Raw genomic sequence first — 19,367 nt, forward strand, 5'->3', positions numbered from 1 at the left:
GCAAATCCAGAGCTCCAGTGACACCGCCCCAGGAGGACCACCCTGAACCTGGGACCCGCTCCATGGAACTGCAGTGGGGAACACGACCTTCCTTCATCGGGTGTCTCCTGAGCACTGGTGACAGGCATGGCCGGGGGAGGTAGCAGAGAGGAGCTGCCCAGGCCTGCCTTCAGGGAGAGCAGGCTCCGGGGGGGGGGGGGGGGGGCGGGGGGAGAGAAACACACACACTGCCTCTATTGTCACACAAGCATCCATGCATCTCAGTGGGGACCAGGCCAGGAGGAGGAACCCAACAGGGCACGTGAAGTGGGAGAGACTGAGAAAAGAAAGGAAGGTAGAGAGGCACCTGCCGTCTCCCAGCCTGGGCCCGCCTGAGCGCACCGAGGACGCAGGGATCAGGGGCTAGGGGCCGGTGCCTTGCAGACAGGCCTGGGACTTGAACAGGAGGTACAGGTATGGAGCACCTGGAGAAGGGCAGGGTAGGGGTGGCATGTGTGGGTGGGAGTCATCTGGAGACATGGGACCCCCCGTGGCTCGCTAGGCCCGCCTCGCCTCTCCTCTGCTCAGATCTGGAGTGAAGCCCGCTCTGCACCCGACCCTCTGTCCTGCGGATGGAGGAGCGGACCCGGGGGATGACTGGGGATAGAGGAGACCCGGGAGGTGACTGGGGATAGAGGAGACCCGGGAGGTGACCAAGGTTCGAGGAGAGGACCCAGGAGGTGACCGGGGATAGAGGAGACCCGGGAGGTGACCTGGGATAGAGGAGACCCGGGAGGTGACCGGAGATGGAGGAGACCCGGGAGGTGACCTGGGATGGAGGAGACCCGGGAGGTGACCGGGGATGGAGGAGACCCGGGAGGTGACCGGGGATGGAGGAGACCCGGGAGGTGACCGGGGATGGAGGAGACCCGGGAGGTGAGTGGGGATGGAGGAGACCCGGGAGGTTACCGGGGATAGAGGAGACCCGGGAGGTGAGTGGGGATAGAGGAGACCCGGGAGGTGACCGGGGATAGAGGAGACCCGGGAGGTGAGTGGGGATAGAGGAGACCCGGGAGGTGACCGGGGATAGAGGAGACCCGGGAGGTTACAGGGGATAGAGGAGACCCGGGAGGTGACCGGGGATAGAGGAGACCCGGGAGGTGACCGGGGATAGAGGAGACCCGGGAGGTGACCGGGGATGGAGGAGACCCGGGAGGTGACCGGGGATGGAGGAGACCCGGGAGGTGACCGGGGATGGAGGGGACCCGGGAGGTGACCTGGGATAGAGGGGACCCGGGAGGTGACCTGGGATAGAGGAGACCCGGGAGGTGACCGGGGATGGAGGAGACCCGGGAGGTGACCGGGGATAGAGGAGACCCGGGAGGTGAGTGGGGATAGAGCGGACCCGGGAGGTGAGTGGGGATAGAGGAGACCCGGGAGGTGAGTGGGGATAGAGGAGACCCGGGATGTGAGTGGGGATAGAGCGGACCCGGGAGGTGAGTGGGGATAGAGGAGACCAGGGAGGTGAGTGGGGATAGAGCCGACCCGGGAGGTGAGTGGGGATAGAGGAGACCCGGGAGGTGAGTGGAGATAGAGCGGACCCGGGAGGTGACCGGGGATAGAGGAGACCCGGGAGGTGACCGGGGATAGAGGAGACCCGGGAGGTGAGTGAGGATAGAGCGGACCCGGGAGGTGAGTGGGGATAGAGGAGACCCGGGAGGTGAGTGGGGATAGAGCGGACCCGGGAGGTGAGTGGGGATAGAGGAGACCCGGGAGGTGAGTGGGGATAGAGCGGACCCGGGAGGTGACCGGGGATAGAGGAGGCCCGGGAGGTGACCGGGGATAGAGGAGACCCGGGAGGTGACCGGGGATGGAGGAGACCCGGGAGGTGACCGGGGATGGAGGGGACCCGGGAGGTGACCGGGGATAGAGGAGACCCGGGAGGTGACCGGGGATAGAGGAGACCCGGGAGGTGACCTGGGATAGAGGAGACCCGTGAGGTGAGTGGGGATAGAGCGGACCCGGGAGGTGACCGGGGATAGAGGAGACCCGGGAGGTGAGTGGGGATAGAGGAGACCCGGGAGGTGAGTGGGGATAGAGGAGACCCGGGATGTGAGTGGGGATAGAGCGGACCCGGGAGGTGAGTGGGGATAGAGGAGACCAGGGAGGTGAGTGGGGATAGAGCCGACCCGGGAGGTGAGTGGGGATAGAGGAGACCCGGGAGGTGAGTGGAGATAGAGCGGACCCGGGAGGTGACCGGGGATAGAGGAGACCCGGGAGGTGACCGGGGATAGAGGAGACCCGGGAGGTGAGTGAGGATAGAGCGGACCCGGGAGGTGAGTGGGGATAGAGGAGACCCGGGAGGTGAGTGGGGATAGAGCGGACCCGGGAGGTGAGTGGGGATAGAGGAGACCCGGGAGGTGAGTGGGGATAGAGCGGACCCGGGAGGTGACCGGGGATAGAGGAGGCCCGGGAGGTGACCGGGGATAGAGGAGACCCGGGAGGTGACCGGGGATGGAGGAGACCCGGGAGGTGACCGGGGATGGAGGGGACCCGGGAGGTGACCGGGGATAGAGGAGACCCGGGAGGTGACCGGGGATAGAGGAGACCCGGGAGGTGACCTGGGATAGAGGAGACCCGTGAGGTGAGTGGGGATAGAGCGGACCCGGGAGGTGACCGGGGATAGAGGAGACCCGGGAGGTGAGTGGGGATAGAGCGGACCCGGGAGGTGAGTGGGGATAGAGGAGACCCGGGAGGTGACCGGGGATGGAGGAGACCCGGGAGGTGACCGGGGATGGAGGGGACCCGGGAGGTGACCTGGGATAGAGGAGACCCGGGAGGTGACCGGGGATAGAGGAGACCCGGGAGGTGACCGGGGATAGAGGAGACCCGGGAGGTGACCTGGGATAGAGGGGACCCGGGAGGTGACCTGGGATAGAGGGGACCCGGGAGGTGACCTGGGATAGAGGGGGCCCGGGAGGTGACCGGGGATAGAGGAGACCCGGGAGGTGACCTGGGATAGAGGAGACCCGGGAGGTGACCTGGGATAGAGGTGACCCGGGAGGTGACCTGGGATAGAGGAGACCCGGGAGGTGACAGGGGATAGAGGAGACCCGGGAGGTGACAGGGGATAGAGGAGACCCGGGAGGTGACCTGGGATAGAGGAGACCCGGGAGGTGAGTGGGGATAGAGGAGACCCAGGAGGTGAGTGGGGATAGAGGAGACCCGGGAGGTGACTGGGGATGGAGGAGACCCGGGAGGTGACCTGGAATAGAGGTGACCCGGGAGGTGACCGGGGATAGAGGAGACCCGGGAGGTGACCGGGGATAGAGGAGACCCGGGAGGTGACCTGGGATAGAGGAGACCCGGGAGGTGAGTGGGGATAGAGGAGACCCGGGAGGTGACCGGGGATGGAGGAGACCCGGGAGGTGACCGGGGATAGAGGGGACCCGGGAGGTGGCCGGGGATAGAGGAGACCCGGGAGGTGATCTGGGATAGAGGAGACCCGGGAGGTGACCTGGGATAGAGGGGACCCGGGAGGTGACCGGGGATAGAGGGGACCCGGGAGGTGACCGGGGATAGAGGGGACCCGGGAGGTGACCGGGGATAGAGGAGACCCGGGAGGTGACCTGGAATAGAGGAGACCCGGGAGGTGACCGGGGATAGAGGAGACCCGGGAGGTGACCGGGGATAGAGGAGACCCAGGAGGTGACCTGGGATAGAGGAGACCCGGGAGGTGAGTGGGGATAGAGGAGACCCGGGAGGTGACCGGGGATGGAGGAGACCCGGGAGGTGACCGGGGATAGAGGGGACCCGGGAGGTGACCGGGGATAGAGGAGACCCGGGAGGTGATCTGGGATAGAGGAGACCCGGGAGGTGACCGGGGATAGAGGAGACCCGGGAGGTGACCGGGGATAGAGGAGACCTGGGAGGTGACCTGGGATAGAGTAGACCCGGGAGGTGACCTGGGATAGAGGAGACCCGGGAGGTGACCGGGGATGGAGGAGACCCGGGAGGTGACCGGGGATGGAGGAGACCCGGGAGGTGACCGGGGATGGAGGAGACCCGGGAGGTGAGTGGGGATAGAGCGGACCCGGGAGGTGAGTGGGGATAGAGGAGACCCGGGAGGTGAGTGGGGATAGAGGAGACCCGGGATGTGAGTGGGGATAGAGCGGACCCGGGAGGTGAGTGGGGATAGAGGAGACCAGGGAGGTGAGTGGGGATAGAGCCGACCCGGGAGGTGAGTGGGGATAGAGGAGACCCGGGAGGTGAGTGGAGATAGAGCGGACCCGGGAGGTGACCGGGGATAGAGGAGACCCGGGAGGTGACCGGGGATAGAGGAGACCCGGGAGGTGAGTGAGGATAGAGCGGACCCGGGAGGTGAGTGGGGATAGAGGAGACCCGGGATGTGAGTGGGGATAGAGCGGACCCGGGAGGTGACCGGGGATAGAGGAGACCCGGGAGGTGACCGGGGATAGAGGAGACCCGGGAGGTGACTGGGGATGGAGGAGACCCGGGAGGTGACCGGGGATGGAGGGGACCCGGGAGGTGACCCGGGATAGAGGAGACCCGGGAGGTGACCGGGGATAGAGGAGACCCGGGAGGTGACCGGGGATAGAGGAGACCCGGGAGGTGACCTGGGATAGAGGAGACCCGTGAGGTGACCGGGGATAGAGCGGACCCGGGAGGTGACCGGGGATAGAGGAGACCCGGGAGGTGAGTGGGGATAGAGCGGACCCGGGAGGTGAGTGGGGATAGAGGAGACCCGGGAGGTGACCGGGGATGGAGGAGACCCGGGAGGTGACCGGGGATGGAGGGGACCCGGGAGGTGACCTGGGATAGAGGGGGCCCGGGAGGTGACTGGGGATAGAGGAGACCCGGGAGGTGACCTGGGATAGAGGAGACCCGGGAGGTGACCTGGGATAGAGGTGACCCGGGAGGTGACCTGGGATAGAGGAGACCCGGGAGGTGAGTGGGGATAGAGGAGACCCGGGAGGTGAGTGGGGATAGAGGAGACCCGGGAGGTGACTGGGGATGGAGGAGACCCGGGAGGTGACCTGGGATAGAGGAGACCCGGGAGGTGACCGGGGATAGAGGAGACCCGGGAGGTGACCGGGGATAGAGGAGACCCGGGAGGTGACCTGGGATAGAGGGGACCCAGGAGGTGACCTGGGATAGAGGGGACCCGGGAGGTGACCTGGGATAGAGGGGGCCCGGGAGGTGACTGGGGATAGAGGAGACCCGGGAGGTGACCTGGGATAGAGGAGACCCGGGAGGTGACCTGGGATAGAGGTGACCCGGGAGGTGACCTGGGATAGAGGAGACCCGGGAGGTGACAGGGGATAGAGGAGACCCGGGAGGTGACAGGGGATAGAGGAGACCCGGGAGGTGACCTGGGATAGAGGAGACCCGGGAGGTGAGTGGGGATAGAGGAGACCCGGGAGGTGAGTGGGGATAGAGGAGACCCGGGAGGTGACTGGGGATGGAGGAGACCCGGGAGGTGACCTGGGATAGAGGAGACCCGGGAGGTGACCGGGGATAGAGGAGACCCGGGAAGTGACTGGGGATAGAGGAGACCCGGGAGGTGACCGGGGATAGAGGGGACCCGGGAGGTGACCGGGAATGGAGGAGAGGACCCCTGACAGCTGGGTGGCCAGGACCCTAGAGCGGGTCCGGAGAATAAACGATGTGCTGTCCCATCCACATTCCTCAGGCTGTCAGATTTCCCTGGGACCAGCACTGAGGCCACCCAGGGGCACTGAGTCCAAATTTGAGTCCCAGCCCTGCCATCTGCCCGGTGGGGGGGGGGGGGCGCGGGGAGGGGGGGACCCAGGATAACAGCTCCCATATCTGAGCCTCCCATCCCCTGGCCCATGAGCCCAGGGGCACTGAGGGGTCCAGAACATGAAAGCAGGGAGCGCTTTCCATGATGGGCCCAGGCTGGGCCTCGCCCCACTGGGTGCACACGCCCTCCTCACTTCCTCCTGGGCGGAGGCCACAGCAGCGGCAGCGGGGAGCTGGCCCAGCAGCAACTCAGGCAGGCCGCCTTCCCGGGGAGCGAAGCCTCAGAGCGACAGCCAGCCCACTCCCACGGCCTGGACGGGATCCGCTCCACCACAGCCTGAGTCACCAGGGAGCCTGCCAGGGAAGGGGTTCCCCAGGGGGCGGCGTCACACCCCTTCAACAGTGATTCCTCCTGCCAGACACAAGCCGTGCTGAGTGCAGGGTTCAGGGAAGGGGTCCCCTGGGTTGCTGTCAGGGCCAGCAGGTGACCAGGGGCAAGTGGGCCGGCCTGGGAGATGGGGGGCGGAGGAAGGAGATGAGGGGGAGGAGGGACAACCCATATGGCCTCCTCAGGTCCGCCAAGGCCACAGGATGCTGCCCCAACCCTGAACCCTGGGACAGACACCCCACCTGCTCTTGGACACCCCCCCCCCCCCGGCAGGGTCCCTTCTCTCACCACCAACTGTGGGCTTCCTGACACCCAGGAAGTGAGATAGCCACAGGCCCGGCTCTCCCCCGCTGTCCCCCCAGGCGGCCTTCCAGGCAGGCGCACTGCGGGCAGGGGCAGCGCTGGGCTCTGGGGTGGGCCTCAGCCCTCCCCTGCGGGGCAGCAGTCTGTCTGTGTGCCCAGAAGCAGGAGACCACGGTCCCCCTTGCAGGTTGGTGGCAAGAATGGCAAGATGGATGCACGTGGAACCCCGTGGCACAGCGCCACCACACCGGAGCACGGACCCCTGGCGGCCAGCCTCTGGTCTCTCTGCTGGGGCTGGTCCCAGTGTGCAGGCCACCAGCCGGTCACGCAGGCCAAAGGGCTGGCCCTGCGGAAGGGCGGCCGGCCGCAGGCTCTCAGGACATACACGTGCCTATGTGTCAGGTGCTTCCTATTCTCAGTCCCAGTGGAGAGAGGGAATTCCACCTGCCACCCTGGCCCGCCCCGCCCCTCCCCACCCCACCCCACTCAGTCCTGCCCTGCCCCTCCCTGCCCCGCCCCTCCCCTCCTGCCCTGCCCCAAGCCCAGTTTGAAAGGCTTGAAAGGCGGAGGGCAGGGTGCAGGAGTCCCAGAGCACGTGGGGGGGGGGGGCGTGAAGGAGAAGCCAGACGCCTGAGTAACCCGTCACGGACCATGGGTGAGGGCAGGGTGGGGCGGTGCTGGAGGAAGGCCCTTCCAGAGACCAGGAGAGACGACGGGGCTTCAGGGGGAGCTCGCACAGGAAGGAGCCTGATGGGGTCCCCAATGCCCTTCTTGGCCTCCTCTGGGCCCAGCTGCCAGCCCAGCCCAGAACCAAGACACCGACCCCACGATGACCGGGGCCTGGGCTGCTGCCCTCTGGCCTGCTGGGCAGGACACTCAGTGAGGTCCTCGCTCACATGGACCTGGTGCCTGGGCAGAACCTGCTGAATGCCAGGCCGGGCTGCCCCTCTGCTGCCTGGGCTTCCCCTCCCCTCGCCCACTTCCTCCCACCGCGGCTTCTTTTCGTCACGCTGGCATGCCACGCTTATTCCTCCCTCAGAGCTTCTACCTGTGCTGGTCCCTCTCTAGGCTTTCCCATGGCTCAGCCTAACATCTCCTCCTCCAGGAAGCCTGCCCTGACTGCTCAGCTGAAGTAGCCAACTGCTCTCTGCACTATTCACTCTCAGTGCATATTTTCTGTTTTGTGGCCTTTGTGGCTGGCGGGGTCCGGCCTTTTTGGCTGGCGGGGTCCAGCCTTTCCCGAAGACCCAGTCCCAGGATCCCAGACCTGCCTCGCTGGCCCCACAGTAGCCTAAGCCCACACCTTACGACAACCTCTAGTTCCTCTCCTGCTGGTTCTGTCTCTCTGCTGTCTGACCCACGTTACCGCTGCTCACTCAGCTCCGGTTAACCAACGCCCAGTCCGCGTGGAACACCACCACCCTCCTCCTCCCAGCAGCCCCTGCCCGCCCGGGCTCCCCAGTGGCCATACTGGCCGTGCTGTGCCTGTGGTCAGGTGAGTTCATTCAGCCTCTGCACGTCCATTCAGGGGGAACTGAGTGGAAGGCCCTGGAGCCAGTCAAGGCAAGAAGCTAAAATACTCTGTCGGCTTGTGTGGGAGGAAAACGCGTGGAAGCAGGAAACCCTACTACTGGGAAGGTGCCGCCTTAGGTGTCTTCCGTGTGTCCTTAAAGTCTCCCTCATCTCCAAGAGCCGCCTCTAGAAGTCCTAGATGATGCCCCCGAGTGTCTCACAAGAGGACACCGCCCTCCCCCCCTTCCCCCCCACCGCCCCATGAGACAGGCTGGATTCCAGCTCGGAGGGTGTGAGTCAGGTGTTCAGAGCATGAACACATCACGTTTGTGATTTCTCCTTTCATCTGCTTCCGGGCTCACCAGGGAGGGCTGCCCGCCTCCTGAGGGGACTGTGACCCCCTCCAGGTGACAGGCCACTCGGCAGCGGGGGTGAGTGCACACTGACTGCCTCGTGGTTGTTTCCCTCGTGTCCACTTTGGAGTGGTTATAAGCATCAGTTTGTAACAGTGAGCGGCTGCCTCTGGGTGGAGGGTGTGGCGGGTGGGAGTGGGACGGTTTGGTTTTCACCATGTATATCTGGCCCTTATTCTGATTTTAAAACATAAAACAACAGGGAAGCACCCCACTGCCTGTGCCCCGGCACTGAGACCATCTGGTTGGCGGTGCACAGCACTCATGGAGCGCCCGTGGGTACCTGGCCCCGCCTTGCCCCTTGCTGTCCACGGCCTGGCCTCCGTCCCTCCTCGGTCACTGCATCCCCACCTCCGAGCTTTTGCTCAGGTGGCCCCCTCCAGGCCTTCCCGCCCTCCCCTCCTGCCTGGGCAAGGTCTCCTGGGCAGAGGGCCAGCCTCACGGGCTCCCCTCTCTGCCCCTCACCTCGGGAAGCCTGACAGCCCCCTCGCGGGCCAAGAGGCTCCTCCACGGGGTCTCCCACAGTGCCTGCCCCAGCTCAGCAAGTCTGGGGGCAATGGTGGGGTGGGGTCCAGTCCAGTGCCTGAGGCACAAGGCAGAGGCCCAACAACGCGGGTAAGCAAGAGAATCCTGGACAATAAGATATCGAGGCACAGAGAGACACAGACTCCTATCTGTCCTGGATTTTAAAGAAACAGCATCATCTACCCACCAACGCCTGCAGGACATGGACCCCCTCCAGCCCAGCGAGGGAGGTAGCGCCCGTGCCCAGGGCCTGTTGGAAGCACTCCCTGTGTCCCTGACCACATGCCCCACACCTGTGCACGTCACCTGCCCTTTTTTACCTTGGCCTCCTCCCTGGCCCCCTGTCTTGGAGGCAGTGCCCACGTCCACTTGGTTCCTCCTCCTTCCCCAGGATCTGATACGGACCGTGGCACACAGAGGCTGCCGGGACGTGTCTGTCCTTGAGCGGAAATGTCGGGGAGGAAGTCGTCCCTGAGGAGGGGACGGCCTAGCTGTCCACATCACCCAAGGGCTCTCAGAGTTACCCCCTCCCCGCTCTTCCTCAGCTTGCCACCACCGGCCACGCTGCCCCAGGCCCAGACTGGACAGCGGGGGTGTGGGGCACAGGACAATGCCCCGTGTGGCCTCCGATCACACTGCTTGGGAGATGGCTGCGACCCGACAAGGAATGTGTCTCGCTCGTTTGCTCAGTTCTTCTTCGTTCCCTCGATCTGTCCAGTCACACAGTGAACCTGCACTCCCGCAGCAGCAGAGCTGCTGGCTTCCAGCTCAATCTCCATTCTCCGGAAGGGCATCGGAAAGCTGACTCTATTCAGCGGAGCCTCTCTGCCAGCGAAGATGGTCACATGAGGAAGCTGTGACCCAGGGACTGCAGGTACAGGTGTGCTGAGGAGCTTCTGGGGGGATCCTTCCTGAAGAGCTGTCTTGGCTGGGATGTTTGCACTTTGGGGACTTGAACGTGATATCTGGGGCTCCTGCAGCCACACTGGACCATCTATACTAATAAAAGGGTAATATGCTAATTAGACCGGGAGACCTTCTGGGAGACCTTCCAGATGTCCTTCCTTCCGGACAAAGCCACGGTGGCAGGGCCAAGGCAGAGGTGGTTAGGGGTGATCAGGCCAGGAGGGGAGGGCAGTTGGGAGTGATCAGGCCTGCGGGGGCGGGGGGGCAGTTGAGGGCAAGCAGGCCAGCAGAGGGGAGCAGTTGGGGGCGAGCAGGCTGGCAGTGGGGGCAGTTGGGGGCAATCAGACCAGCAGAGGGGACAGTTGGGGGCGAGCAGGCCAGTAGGCAGAGTGGTTAGGGGTGATCAGGCAGGCAGGCAGGTGAGCAATTAGGAGCCAGTGGTCCCAGATTGCAAGAGGGATGTCTGACTGCTGGTTTGTAGGATCGGGCCTAAACCGGCAGTCAGACATCCCCTGAGGAGTCCCAGATTAGAAAGTGTGCAGGCCAGGCTGAGGGACACCCCCTGCCCCTGTGCATGAATTTTGTACACCAGGCCATTAGTAGAGGATAATTGAGCAGGGAGCTAAAGGAGCCTGGATCCTTAGAGACTGTGGAACCACCAGGCCAGGCCTGACTGTCTACAACTATTTCATGAAGCAGGGTGGTTCCAGGTCTGGCATCCAGAGCCAGATGGCCAGCTGGGTCCAATCTCAGTCCATCACTTACCAGCTGTGTGACTTTGTACATCTTAGCTACCCTCTCTGAGCATTTACATCTCAGACTTGAGTGAATGCAGGTGCAGCACAGTCCCTGGCATGGAACATGAGTTAGTAAATGTTAGCTGTCATTGCACTAGCATTGCTATGACTGCTGCTCACACAGCATGAGCCCTGTCCGGGTAAGGCAGGCTGGTACAGTCAGTCCCTGCAAACAGCCACGCTCAGGCAGGCCAGGTGACTCCTCGGGGCTCACTCAGTCCTCACTTCTAGCCTGACGACCTCAAACCCAGCAGGCCACCTGCTCCCCCAGGTCAGGAGTCATGTTTATAGACACTGACGGGAGATGGATGTGGTCTTGCATTTTCTTACAAAACATACTGTACCTTCCTGGACAGATTCCCAAGCAACTGAGGAAAAAAGACAGCAGCTGACCCGGGGAGGACTCGAAGGACTAAGCGTGCTCCACATCAGCACCAAACAAGGGAGCCGAGCCTGCCCTGCAGGGGCCACAGCCCCACCCGCGCTCTGCCTCCCGGGCACCCTCAGTGCTGCGCCAGCGCCAAGGCTTGTGCTGATGTGCTCCAAGGCTTAGGTTTTGTCAAACCCTTCCCATTCAGGAGCTGTTTCCTGTTGCTTAGCTGCTACACCTAAAGGCAGAAGGTGCCCTGCCGGTTTCTCAGTGGTTAGAGCATCAGCCCATGGAATGAAGGGTCCCGAGTTTGATTCCGGTCAAGGGCACATACCTCGGTTGCAGGCTCGATCTCTGGCCCTGATCAGGGCATATGCAGGGAGGCAACCAATCAAATGTGTCTCACACATCAATGTTTTTCTCTCTCTGTCTCTCCCTCTCCCTTCCACTCTCTCTAAAGAACAATGCAAAAAAATCCTCAGGTGAGGACTAACAAAAATAAATAAATAAAAGTAGAAGGTGTACAAGCCACAGTTCATATCGAGGACTGCACTGGCCTCACCTGTCTTCCTCCAGGGCAGGGGTCATGTCACTGTCCCCACAACCTCCCAGAGCCCGCGCACAGCCCCGTCCCACCCTCCCCACCACCGCCCATGGGCCCGCCCCGTCCCACCCTCCCCACCACCGCCCATGGGCCCGCCCCGTCCCACCCTCCCCACAACCGCCCATGGGCCCGCCCCGTCCCGCCCTCCCCACCACCGCCCATGGGCCCGCCCCGTCCCGCCCTCCCCACCACCGCCCATGGGCCCGCCCCGTCCCGCCCTCCCCGCCACCGCCCATGGGCCCGCCCCGTCCCGCCCTCCCCGCCACCGCCCATGGGCCCGCCCCGTCCCGCCCTCCCCGCCACCGCCCATGGGCCCGCCCCGTCCCGCCCTCCCCACCACCGCCCATGGGCCCGCCCCGTCCCACCCTCCCCACAACCGCCCATGGGCCCGCCCCGTCCCACCCTCCCCACCACCGCCCATGGGCCCGCCCCGTCCCGCCCTCCCCACCACCGCCCATGGGCCCGCCCCGTCCCACCCTCCCCACCACCGCCCATGGGCCCGCCCCGTCCCACCCTCCCCACCACATTGCACAGGGCCCTCGGGTTCCTTTGCATTTTGTAAGAATCCTGGAAAGTGCCTTAACAGACCTTGAAGGCTGTGCAGTATTCGAGGGCATGCGCCTCGCCACAGCAGCAGCGGGCAGGCGGTGTCGAGTCGGGGCCTGGGAGGGTTTATCTGGACAGAACAGGCCTGACCGCTGTGTGCCCCGAGGTTTTATATTGTGGAGACTGAATCGCTAGCCACTCACTGGACGCCCTGAGGGCTTGGGGAGCAAGTGGGGTAAAATGTGCTTCATCACCAAAGGAGGCAAAGCAGAGAAATTACTAAACACAAATGGTCTTTGTTCCTGAAGCTCAAAATCCAAAGAGCGGGACTCTGCCCAGGCCAGCCAAGGGGTGGCCCTACCTCACCATCCACCAGGTCACTGCTGGGGACTGAGGTCCCAGGGGGACCTGCAGGTCTGTGAGAGCCTGGTCCTGCCCCACCCTCTGCTGCCCACCACTTTCAAGTCTCCCTTTCTGTCCAGGCGGGAGTCCGCAGGAGCCCCCGGCCCGGCCGTCGATGTGGCCTTCACTCCCCTGGGCCGCGGAGAGAGGAAGCCTCCTATGTCCAGAGGGCTGAGAGCCCACGTTTCCCACGTGCTTCCCACCAACCTCTCAAGGACTAGACATTATGGATCGTGATGAAGAGGACGATGAAGGGGAAGCGGAAGGCAAAGATGGTGAAGATAATGATATAGATGTGGATGACAATGTTGACAGTAAAGACAAAGGAGATAATGAGGAAGATGAAGGTGATGAAGATGTTGGCAAAAATGTGGTGAAGACGTTGATGAAGATAAAGAGGGTGATGATAATGAAGAGCTTCAGGAAGAAGGTGGAGATGGTGACGAAAACAAAGCTGATGAAAATGACAATGGTGACCCTAACACTTGGTAATGTTTGCGTAGTGCCCCCTCCACCTGGGGGCAGTAACTGGGAAAATGTCCACAGGACCGGGCGCTGCTCCAGGGGTGGGAAACAGGCAAGTGGTGACGGCTTCTTTGTGGGTAAGGAAAATGTTCTAAAATCGTGGCGATGGATACACAACTCTTGTGAATTGGATCGTGTGGGGAAATCTCACATGCTAACAAGGACACCATAAAATAGATGTATCTTTATAATAAGATCTAGCCCTGGACAGTGTGCTCAGTGGTTAGATCATGGGCCCACCCATTAAAGGGTTGCAGGTTCAATTCCTAGTCAAGGAGCATGCACTTGGGTTGCAGGTTTGATACCCGGCCCCGGTTGGGGCACACACGGGAGGCAACCAATGAATGTGTCTCTCTCATATCGATGTTTCTCTCTTTCCCTCTCCCTCCCTTCCACACTCTCTAAAAAATCAATGGAAAAAAATCCTTGGGTGAGGATGAACACTATATATATAATAAAATCTAGAAATGGACTTGAAACCATGTATACCCCATAAAGATAAAGCTAAGAGTTGAGGAAACTGAGGCCAAACACAGGCACACACCCAAAATGATACCACACAGTTCCCATAGGTGCTGTGAGCTGCCTGGTGGCCAAAGCAAAAGAGGAAACACAATTACAGAGTTTGCTTTGCTAAGATACCCACAGGCGGCTATGATGCAGACGCAGCTTATTTTGAGCCTAGCGCCTCGCAGTCCAAGGTCCTGAGGAGGACATAGCAGGGGCACACGGGAGAGAAAACTGCTGAAGTGTCGGCCCCTACTCCGGAGATTTGGAGTGGGGTCTAGGAGCCTGTGTTCGCACAGAGCTCCCTGGTGATCTGGATGCACAGTCAGAAGCGGAAACTGCTGTGGGTCAGATGACCTGTTACCCCCACGTTTCTGCTGTGTGAGCAGGCGCGAATGGCCGCACTGCTCTGAGCCAGGCTCCTCGTCTGAGAAACAGGCCCATTAGCATATTCCAGGAGACACATGTACATGCACATGTACACACGCGGGCGCTCAGCAGAAAGCTGGTTCACAGAAGGCATGCCCCCTTCCCCCTGCAACCTCTCCTCAACTACTAACAACCGCTCTCTGTCCCCATCTTGGGTGACGCCCGAGGGACTGGATTTGAGTCACTGGGGACGAGCTGAGCTCCCAGCCAGTGCAGGTTGGGGGGAGGGAAATGAGCAACTAGTTCTCAAGAGACCACTAGCCTGCACCCCCCACAATGGCCATCTACACTTCCCAAGGTGTGGCTTCCTTTCTGGCAATTAAAAGTCTCCTCCCTCTTTTTGATAAATGCAGAAAAAAAAAGTTTTCTGTATTTTCAAAACTCTGTGTCCACAGAACCAAGACGCCAGCTCTGTGCCCAGCTTTTCTCAAAGGTTCCGTAGAATGAAGGGACCAAGTCAAAGCTCTGGGGTCCAGCCACCAGGATCAAGCTGTCCTTCTCCCCACCCTTCCAAGCGGCAGCTCCTCCTGGAGACCTGCTGGTGCGGGCCTGGTGGGCGCACAGCACTCTCCAGCCCACAGCACTCTCCCCACCCACAGCACTCTGCCCACCCACACTACTCCCCCCACCCACACTACTCTCCCCGCCCACACTACTCCCCCCACCCACACTACTCCCCCTACCCACACTACTCCACCCACCCACACTACTCCCCCCACCCACACTACTCCACCCACCCATAGTTCTCTCCCCGCCCACAGCACTCTTCCCGCCCACAGCACTCTCCCCGCCCACAGTTCTCTCCCCGCCCACACTACTCCCCCCACCCACACTACTCTCCCCACCCACAGCATTCTCCCCGCCCACAGCACTCTGCCTGTGGACCTGCACTTGCATGAGGCCCAGTGTGGGCAGCCTGTTCAGCTGCAGAACGGAATGTTCAAAGGCATGGGCTCCAGGTCACTTAGCCCCTGTTTCACATGCTAAGTGCCTCTCCTGAAGGACACACTAGGGTGAATGGGCTCTGCACAAAGCCATAGGCCCCAGAGAGGAGGACCACCCGGGGAGAGGTAATAGGAGGTTCCAGCACCACTCAGGCAGGAGTAACCACAATCTTATCATCAACAACAGCAGAACACGCGACCTGGCCTGCCGGCCGCGCCCCTGCCCCAGGAGCTGCTCGGCCAGGGAGCTCCTTTCATCCTCTTGAGGCCTGCGGCAGGCATCCCCCCGTCCCTCCCCCGACACACATACACACAGGTGACAACCAGCCCAGGAGTGGCCGGGCCAGAACCATTCAGCAGCCGTGCCCTGGAGCACCTCCTGCCAGGAACACGCCTTTATGTGTCTTTACAGGGACTGCCTGGAACCTTCCAAAGGGCCACCACTCCAACGAGGAGGGAGACTGGAAGACGGTGTTCACAGCCTTTCCCCAAAGCTTGTGCTCAGCCGGGAATCTTCCCGGGTGTCTTCACTACCTCCCACGGCTCCCTGTCGGGGACAGTGGCATCATGTCCTGCCACCCACCCTAACAGAGGCCCGAAGCACTCTGCTCCCAGAGGCGAGCACCTGCTGCAGGTCTGAGTGCACCCCTGAGAAGCTAACTCACCACAAGGAAAATGCAACGCTGTGACTAACGTGAACGAGGCACCTGGCGTGGGACCCCGGGCAAGTCGCTTAACCTCTCAGTAACACTTAGTTTTCGCCCAGTATGGAGGCGCCTCAACAAATTAAAAACAGAACTCTCATATGACTCAGCAATCCCACTTTGGGGTACTTGTTCAAAGAAATCCAAAACACTAACCTGAAAAGACACTTGCACTGCTATGTTGTTTACAACAGCCAACATGTGGGGGCAGCCATCAGCAGGCAAGTGGATACAGAAGTGGTGCACACATACCATGGAACAGCACTGGGCCATGAAAACATAAACACTTAGGTGTGCCCTGCTCAGTGACATAAGCCAGACAGAGGAAGACAAAGACCATATGATTTCGCTCATGTGGAATCTAAAGAACAAAATCAACAAACAAAATAGAAACAGACTCAGAGATGCAGAGAACAGACTGATGATCGCCAGGTGGGAGGGGGTCGGGGGGGGGGGCTGAAAAGGGTGAAGGAACTGAGATTGGTGGCTGCAGAGCAGTCGCGGGGTATAAAGGACAGCACACGGAATACAGCCCACAGCTTCGCAGTCACGATGTGATGGTGCAGGTGGGCCAGCCTTCTCAGGGACACCTGGTAAGGGAGGTCATGTCCAAACCCCATGCCGTTCATCTGAAGCTAACGTAACAGTGATGTCAATTGTAATTGAAAAACATTTTTTAATTTATAAAGAAAGAAATAGACTTAGTTTTCTGCTCTGTAAAATAGTGATGACAATAACACCCACTCTGCAGGTTTCTGTAAGGATTAAAGTAAAGGAGGGAAAGTACCCAGCCCTTGTGCACAGGGTCAGCCCTGAAAACTACGGCGGCACCCCGACCGCAGACGCCTCTTAAACGGTGTGTGCGCCTCGGTGCTGAACTCCAGGCACGCCTACTGTGCGGGGCGTGGGAGCTGGGGACCCCGACTTCCCGTCACCTACACAGGTGCTGAGGGAGCTGGCCCTGCAGAGGGGGTGGGGCTGGTCGCAGAGCTTCACTCCTCCGAAGGGGACTGAACGTACTGGGGTCCCCAGGTCCGGCACAGAGGGTGTCGCGGGGGTGGGGGAACACCGTGACCACTTCCACCAGAAAAGCCCCGGGAGCACTCGAAGAATCAAATTTTAAGGATCTGGAAATAAAACAAAAACACCAACTGCCCTTCCGGACGTGGAGGGAATGGCACGTTGCCATGGCAACCAGAGGCTGACTTAGTCAGCAAGTGCTGGCGGGAGAACCTCAGGAAGGAGGCAAAACAAAGACAAAGGGATCCATTAAACCCTTTCTGCAGGGCAACCAACTGGGCGGGCGGGCGGGCGGGCGGGCGGAGTCCGTCCTCCGATTTCTCACTGGCTGCTCCGCATGGAGTTGGGGGGTGCTTTTCCATTTTTAACACGAGGACAAACATCCAAGGAGCTATTACTACATTCTAGTTCAATGTGTAAAATTACGGTCTCTGGGTAACAGAGGGCTTCCTGGCGCCCGGCTGCCCTCTGCACCACAGCGGGCGGGTCCCGCCTCTGCACTCAGAGCAGCACTGCCAACCCCGTCCCTGCATCTGAATCACAGGTACTATCATGGGGTCTCACGATCTTCCCTTAAATTAATTCACTTAATATTCTACGTGAAAGGAGAACACGGCTCCTTTATGAAACAGAAAACCGCTGTGCAGTGGCCTCTTTGGAAGACACTGCAAAAATACTCTGGGGAGTAAATATAGTTTTCACCTCTGAGTAGCGAAGGGTTTTTGAAACATGGCAGAGACGGGTGAGCCATGCACGATAACAGAGGTCAGCCAACTCTGTGGGCCTGTGTGTGTAAACAAAGTGTTGTTGGCACAGCTATGCATCACACCAGGGATGGCGAACCTTTTGAGCTCGGCGTGTCAGCATTTTGAAAAACCCTAACTTAACTCTGGTGCCGTGTCACATATAGAATTTTTTTTGATATTTGCAACCATAGTAAAGCAAAGACTTATATTTTTGATATTTATTTTATATATTTAAATGCCATTTAACAAAGAAAAATCAACCAAAAAAATGAGTTCGCGTGTCATAGGTTCACCATCACTGCATGACACTCAGTCCATGCCGCCCCCTAACCCAGCGCACAGAGTCTCGACCTGGCCCCTCGAAGCAAAAGTCTGCCGACGCCTAAAGTATCTGATTGGTGACCTGTGCCCTTAAAAGTGCCAAATGCTGCACATCCAAGGGAAGCGAACAAAACAAAAATGCAAGTCTCTCACAGGAGGACTGCATCATCCAGAGAGCTGAGACAGGGGCAGAGCCAGCACTTCCACAGTAACCCCTACAATGTGACAATGAAGACCACCGCAGGTAAGGAACGTGAAAGGAAGAAGAAGCCAAAAGAGCTGATACACACTGAAAAAACTGCCCCATCTCACTAAAACGAGAAGTGACCAAATGAAACTTATGTGACTGCACCCGCATCAGCGAGCCCGGCTCATCGCGCTGACACAGTGAGCGGCACGAGGTTGGGCGGCAGGAACCGGGAAGACTGACCCTAGTCCTGACCCTAGCCCCAGCCCTAACCCCAACCCCAACCTTAACCCCAGCCCCACCCCTAACTGGCAGAGATTGAACCAGGACCGCTACTTCGAGGAGCACCGCAGCACGGCCTGGTGAGGGGGCAGCGCGCTGTGTGCCGCCACTCCTGCAGGAGGACATGTGCAGAGGCCAAGGATGCCGCTGAGCACGTGACTGCAAAGGACCAGCCCCACAACAAGGGCCAAGTGTGGGGAGTGGCGAGCCCAGCAACCCACGGAGGCGCGCGCTCAGAGCCCACGGAGACTCGCGGGGCTCCGCTGCGGCCAGCCTCGGCTCTGGCCCCCGCCCGCCCAGCTTACTTACTTGGAGAGTTTCATCTCTATCTGCTGCCGGATCTCCTGCCGCTCCTCATCCGTCCTCCGGGGGAAAATGTTCCGGTCCTCCAGCTCCTGCTTGCTGGGCCGGTTCCTCAGTCTCACGGCCAGCAGCTCCTTCTTGCATTTCCTCGGCAGAGTTCCTGGGGGAGCCGGGGGAGGTGCAGCACAGACAGTGTTAGGAGTGCGGGCAGCGTGTCCCTGCAGCCCCCACCTGCCTGGGGAAAGGGTGTGGACAGAGCGAGGGGTGCTGTCAGCTTGTGGTGACTTCCAGGGGAACAGCAGTGACAGGGCCGGCAATGGTGCCATCTCCCACCTCTATGGTGGCGGGTCGGTCACATGGCCAAGTCTTCAGGGCCAGTGCTGGGCGACACCAGTTGCCCCAGCTGATTATTAATAGTACCCACTTTTTTTTTCAAAAGTGTCCACGTTTGGGTCATAACTTACAGTTTCTTTACCCACGGCAACCCTCCCCACTGCCCGCTACCCTCTGGCCAGGTGGCTCTTTCAGTTCCTGGAATGTCCCCCCTGGGCCACACCAGCGCCTGTCCTCTGCCGGTGCCTGCTCTGCCACATCGTCCGGGGCTGGTCTCTTGCTGAGCCCTGTGCCAGCCTCGAACCGTCTCCTCAGACAGGTCTGCCGGGCTCCATCACTATCACCCTATTAACTCCGCCCTCACATGCCTCTCCGTTGTTTGTTAGTTTATTCTGTCTCTCCCACGAGACTTTAACTTCAACTGCTGTCTGCTCTCCAGGTCCCAGGATAGTGTTGGCAAAGTAGGTTATTAGTGATCACTGCTGAGTGAAGAGATGGGGTGGGGCTGGCTCAGGGTCCAGGAGGTGGAGGCAATCC

General features: G+C 60.8%; 1 protein-coding gene across 3 annotated transcripts in view; it reads right to left on the reverse strand.

Moving 5' to 3' along the window:
* The window catches only part of PHACTR3 (phosphatase and actin regulator 3), a 160,434-nt gene that overhangs the window by 12,883 nt on the left and 128,184 nt on the right, over positions 1-19,367 (reverse strand). For all 3 annotated transcript variants that reach the window (XM_059705165.1, XM_059705162.1, XM_059705163.1), the window contains one exon: positions 18,504-18,657. In XM_059705165.1, coding sequence (XP_059561148.1) covers positions 18,504-18,657 — 154 coding nt within the window. The remainder of the gene's footprint in view (positions 1-18,503; positions 18,658-19,367) is intronic.

This window comes from Myotis daubentonii, chromosome 8 (genome assembly GCF_963259705.1).
Source record: "Myotis daubentonii chromosome 8, mMyoDau2.1, whole genome shotgun sequence".
NCBI lineage: Eukaryota > Metazoa > Chordata > Mammalia > Chiroptera > Vespertilionidae > Myotis > Myotis daubentonii.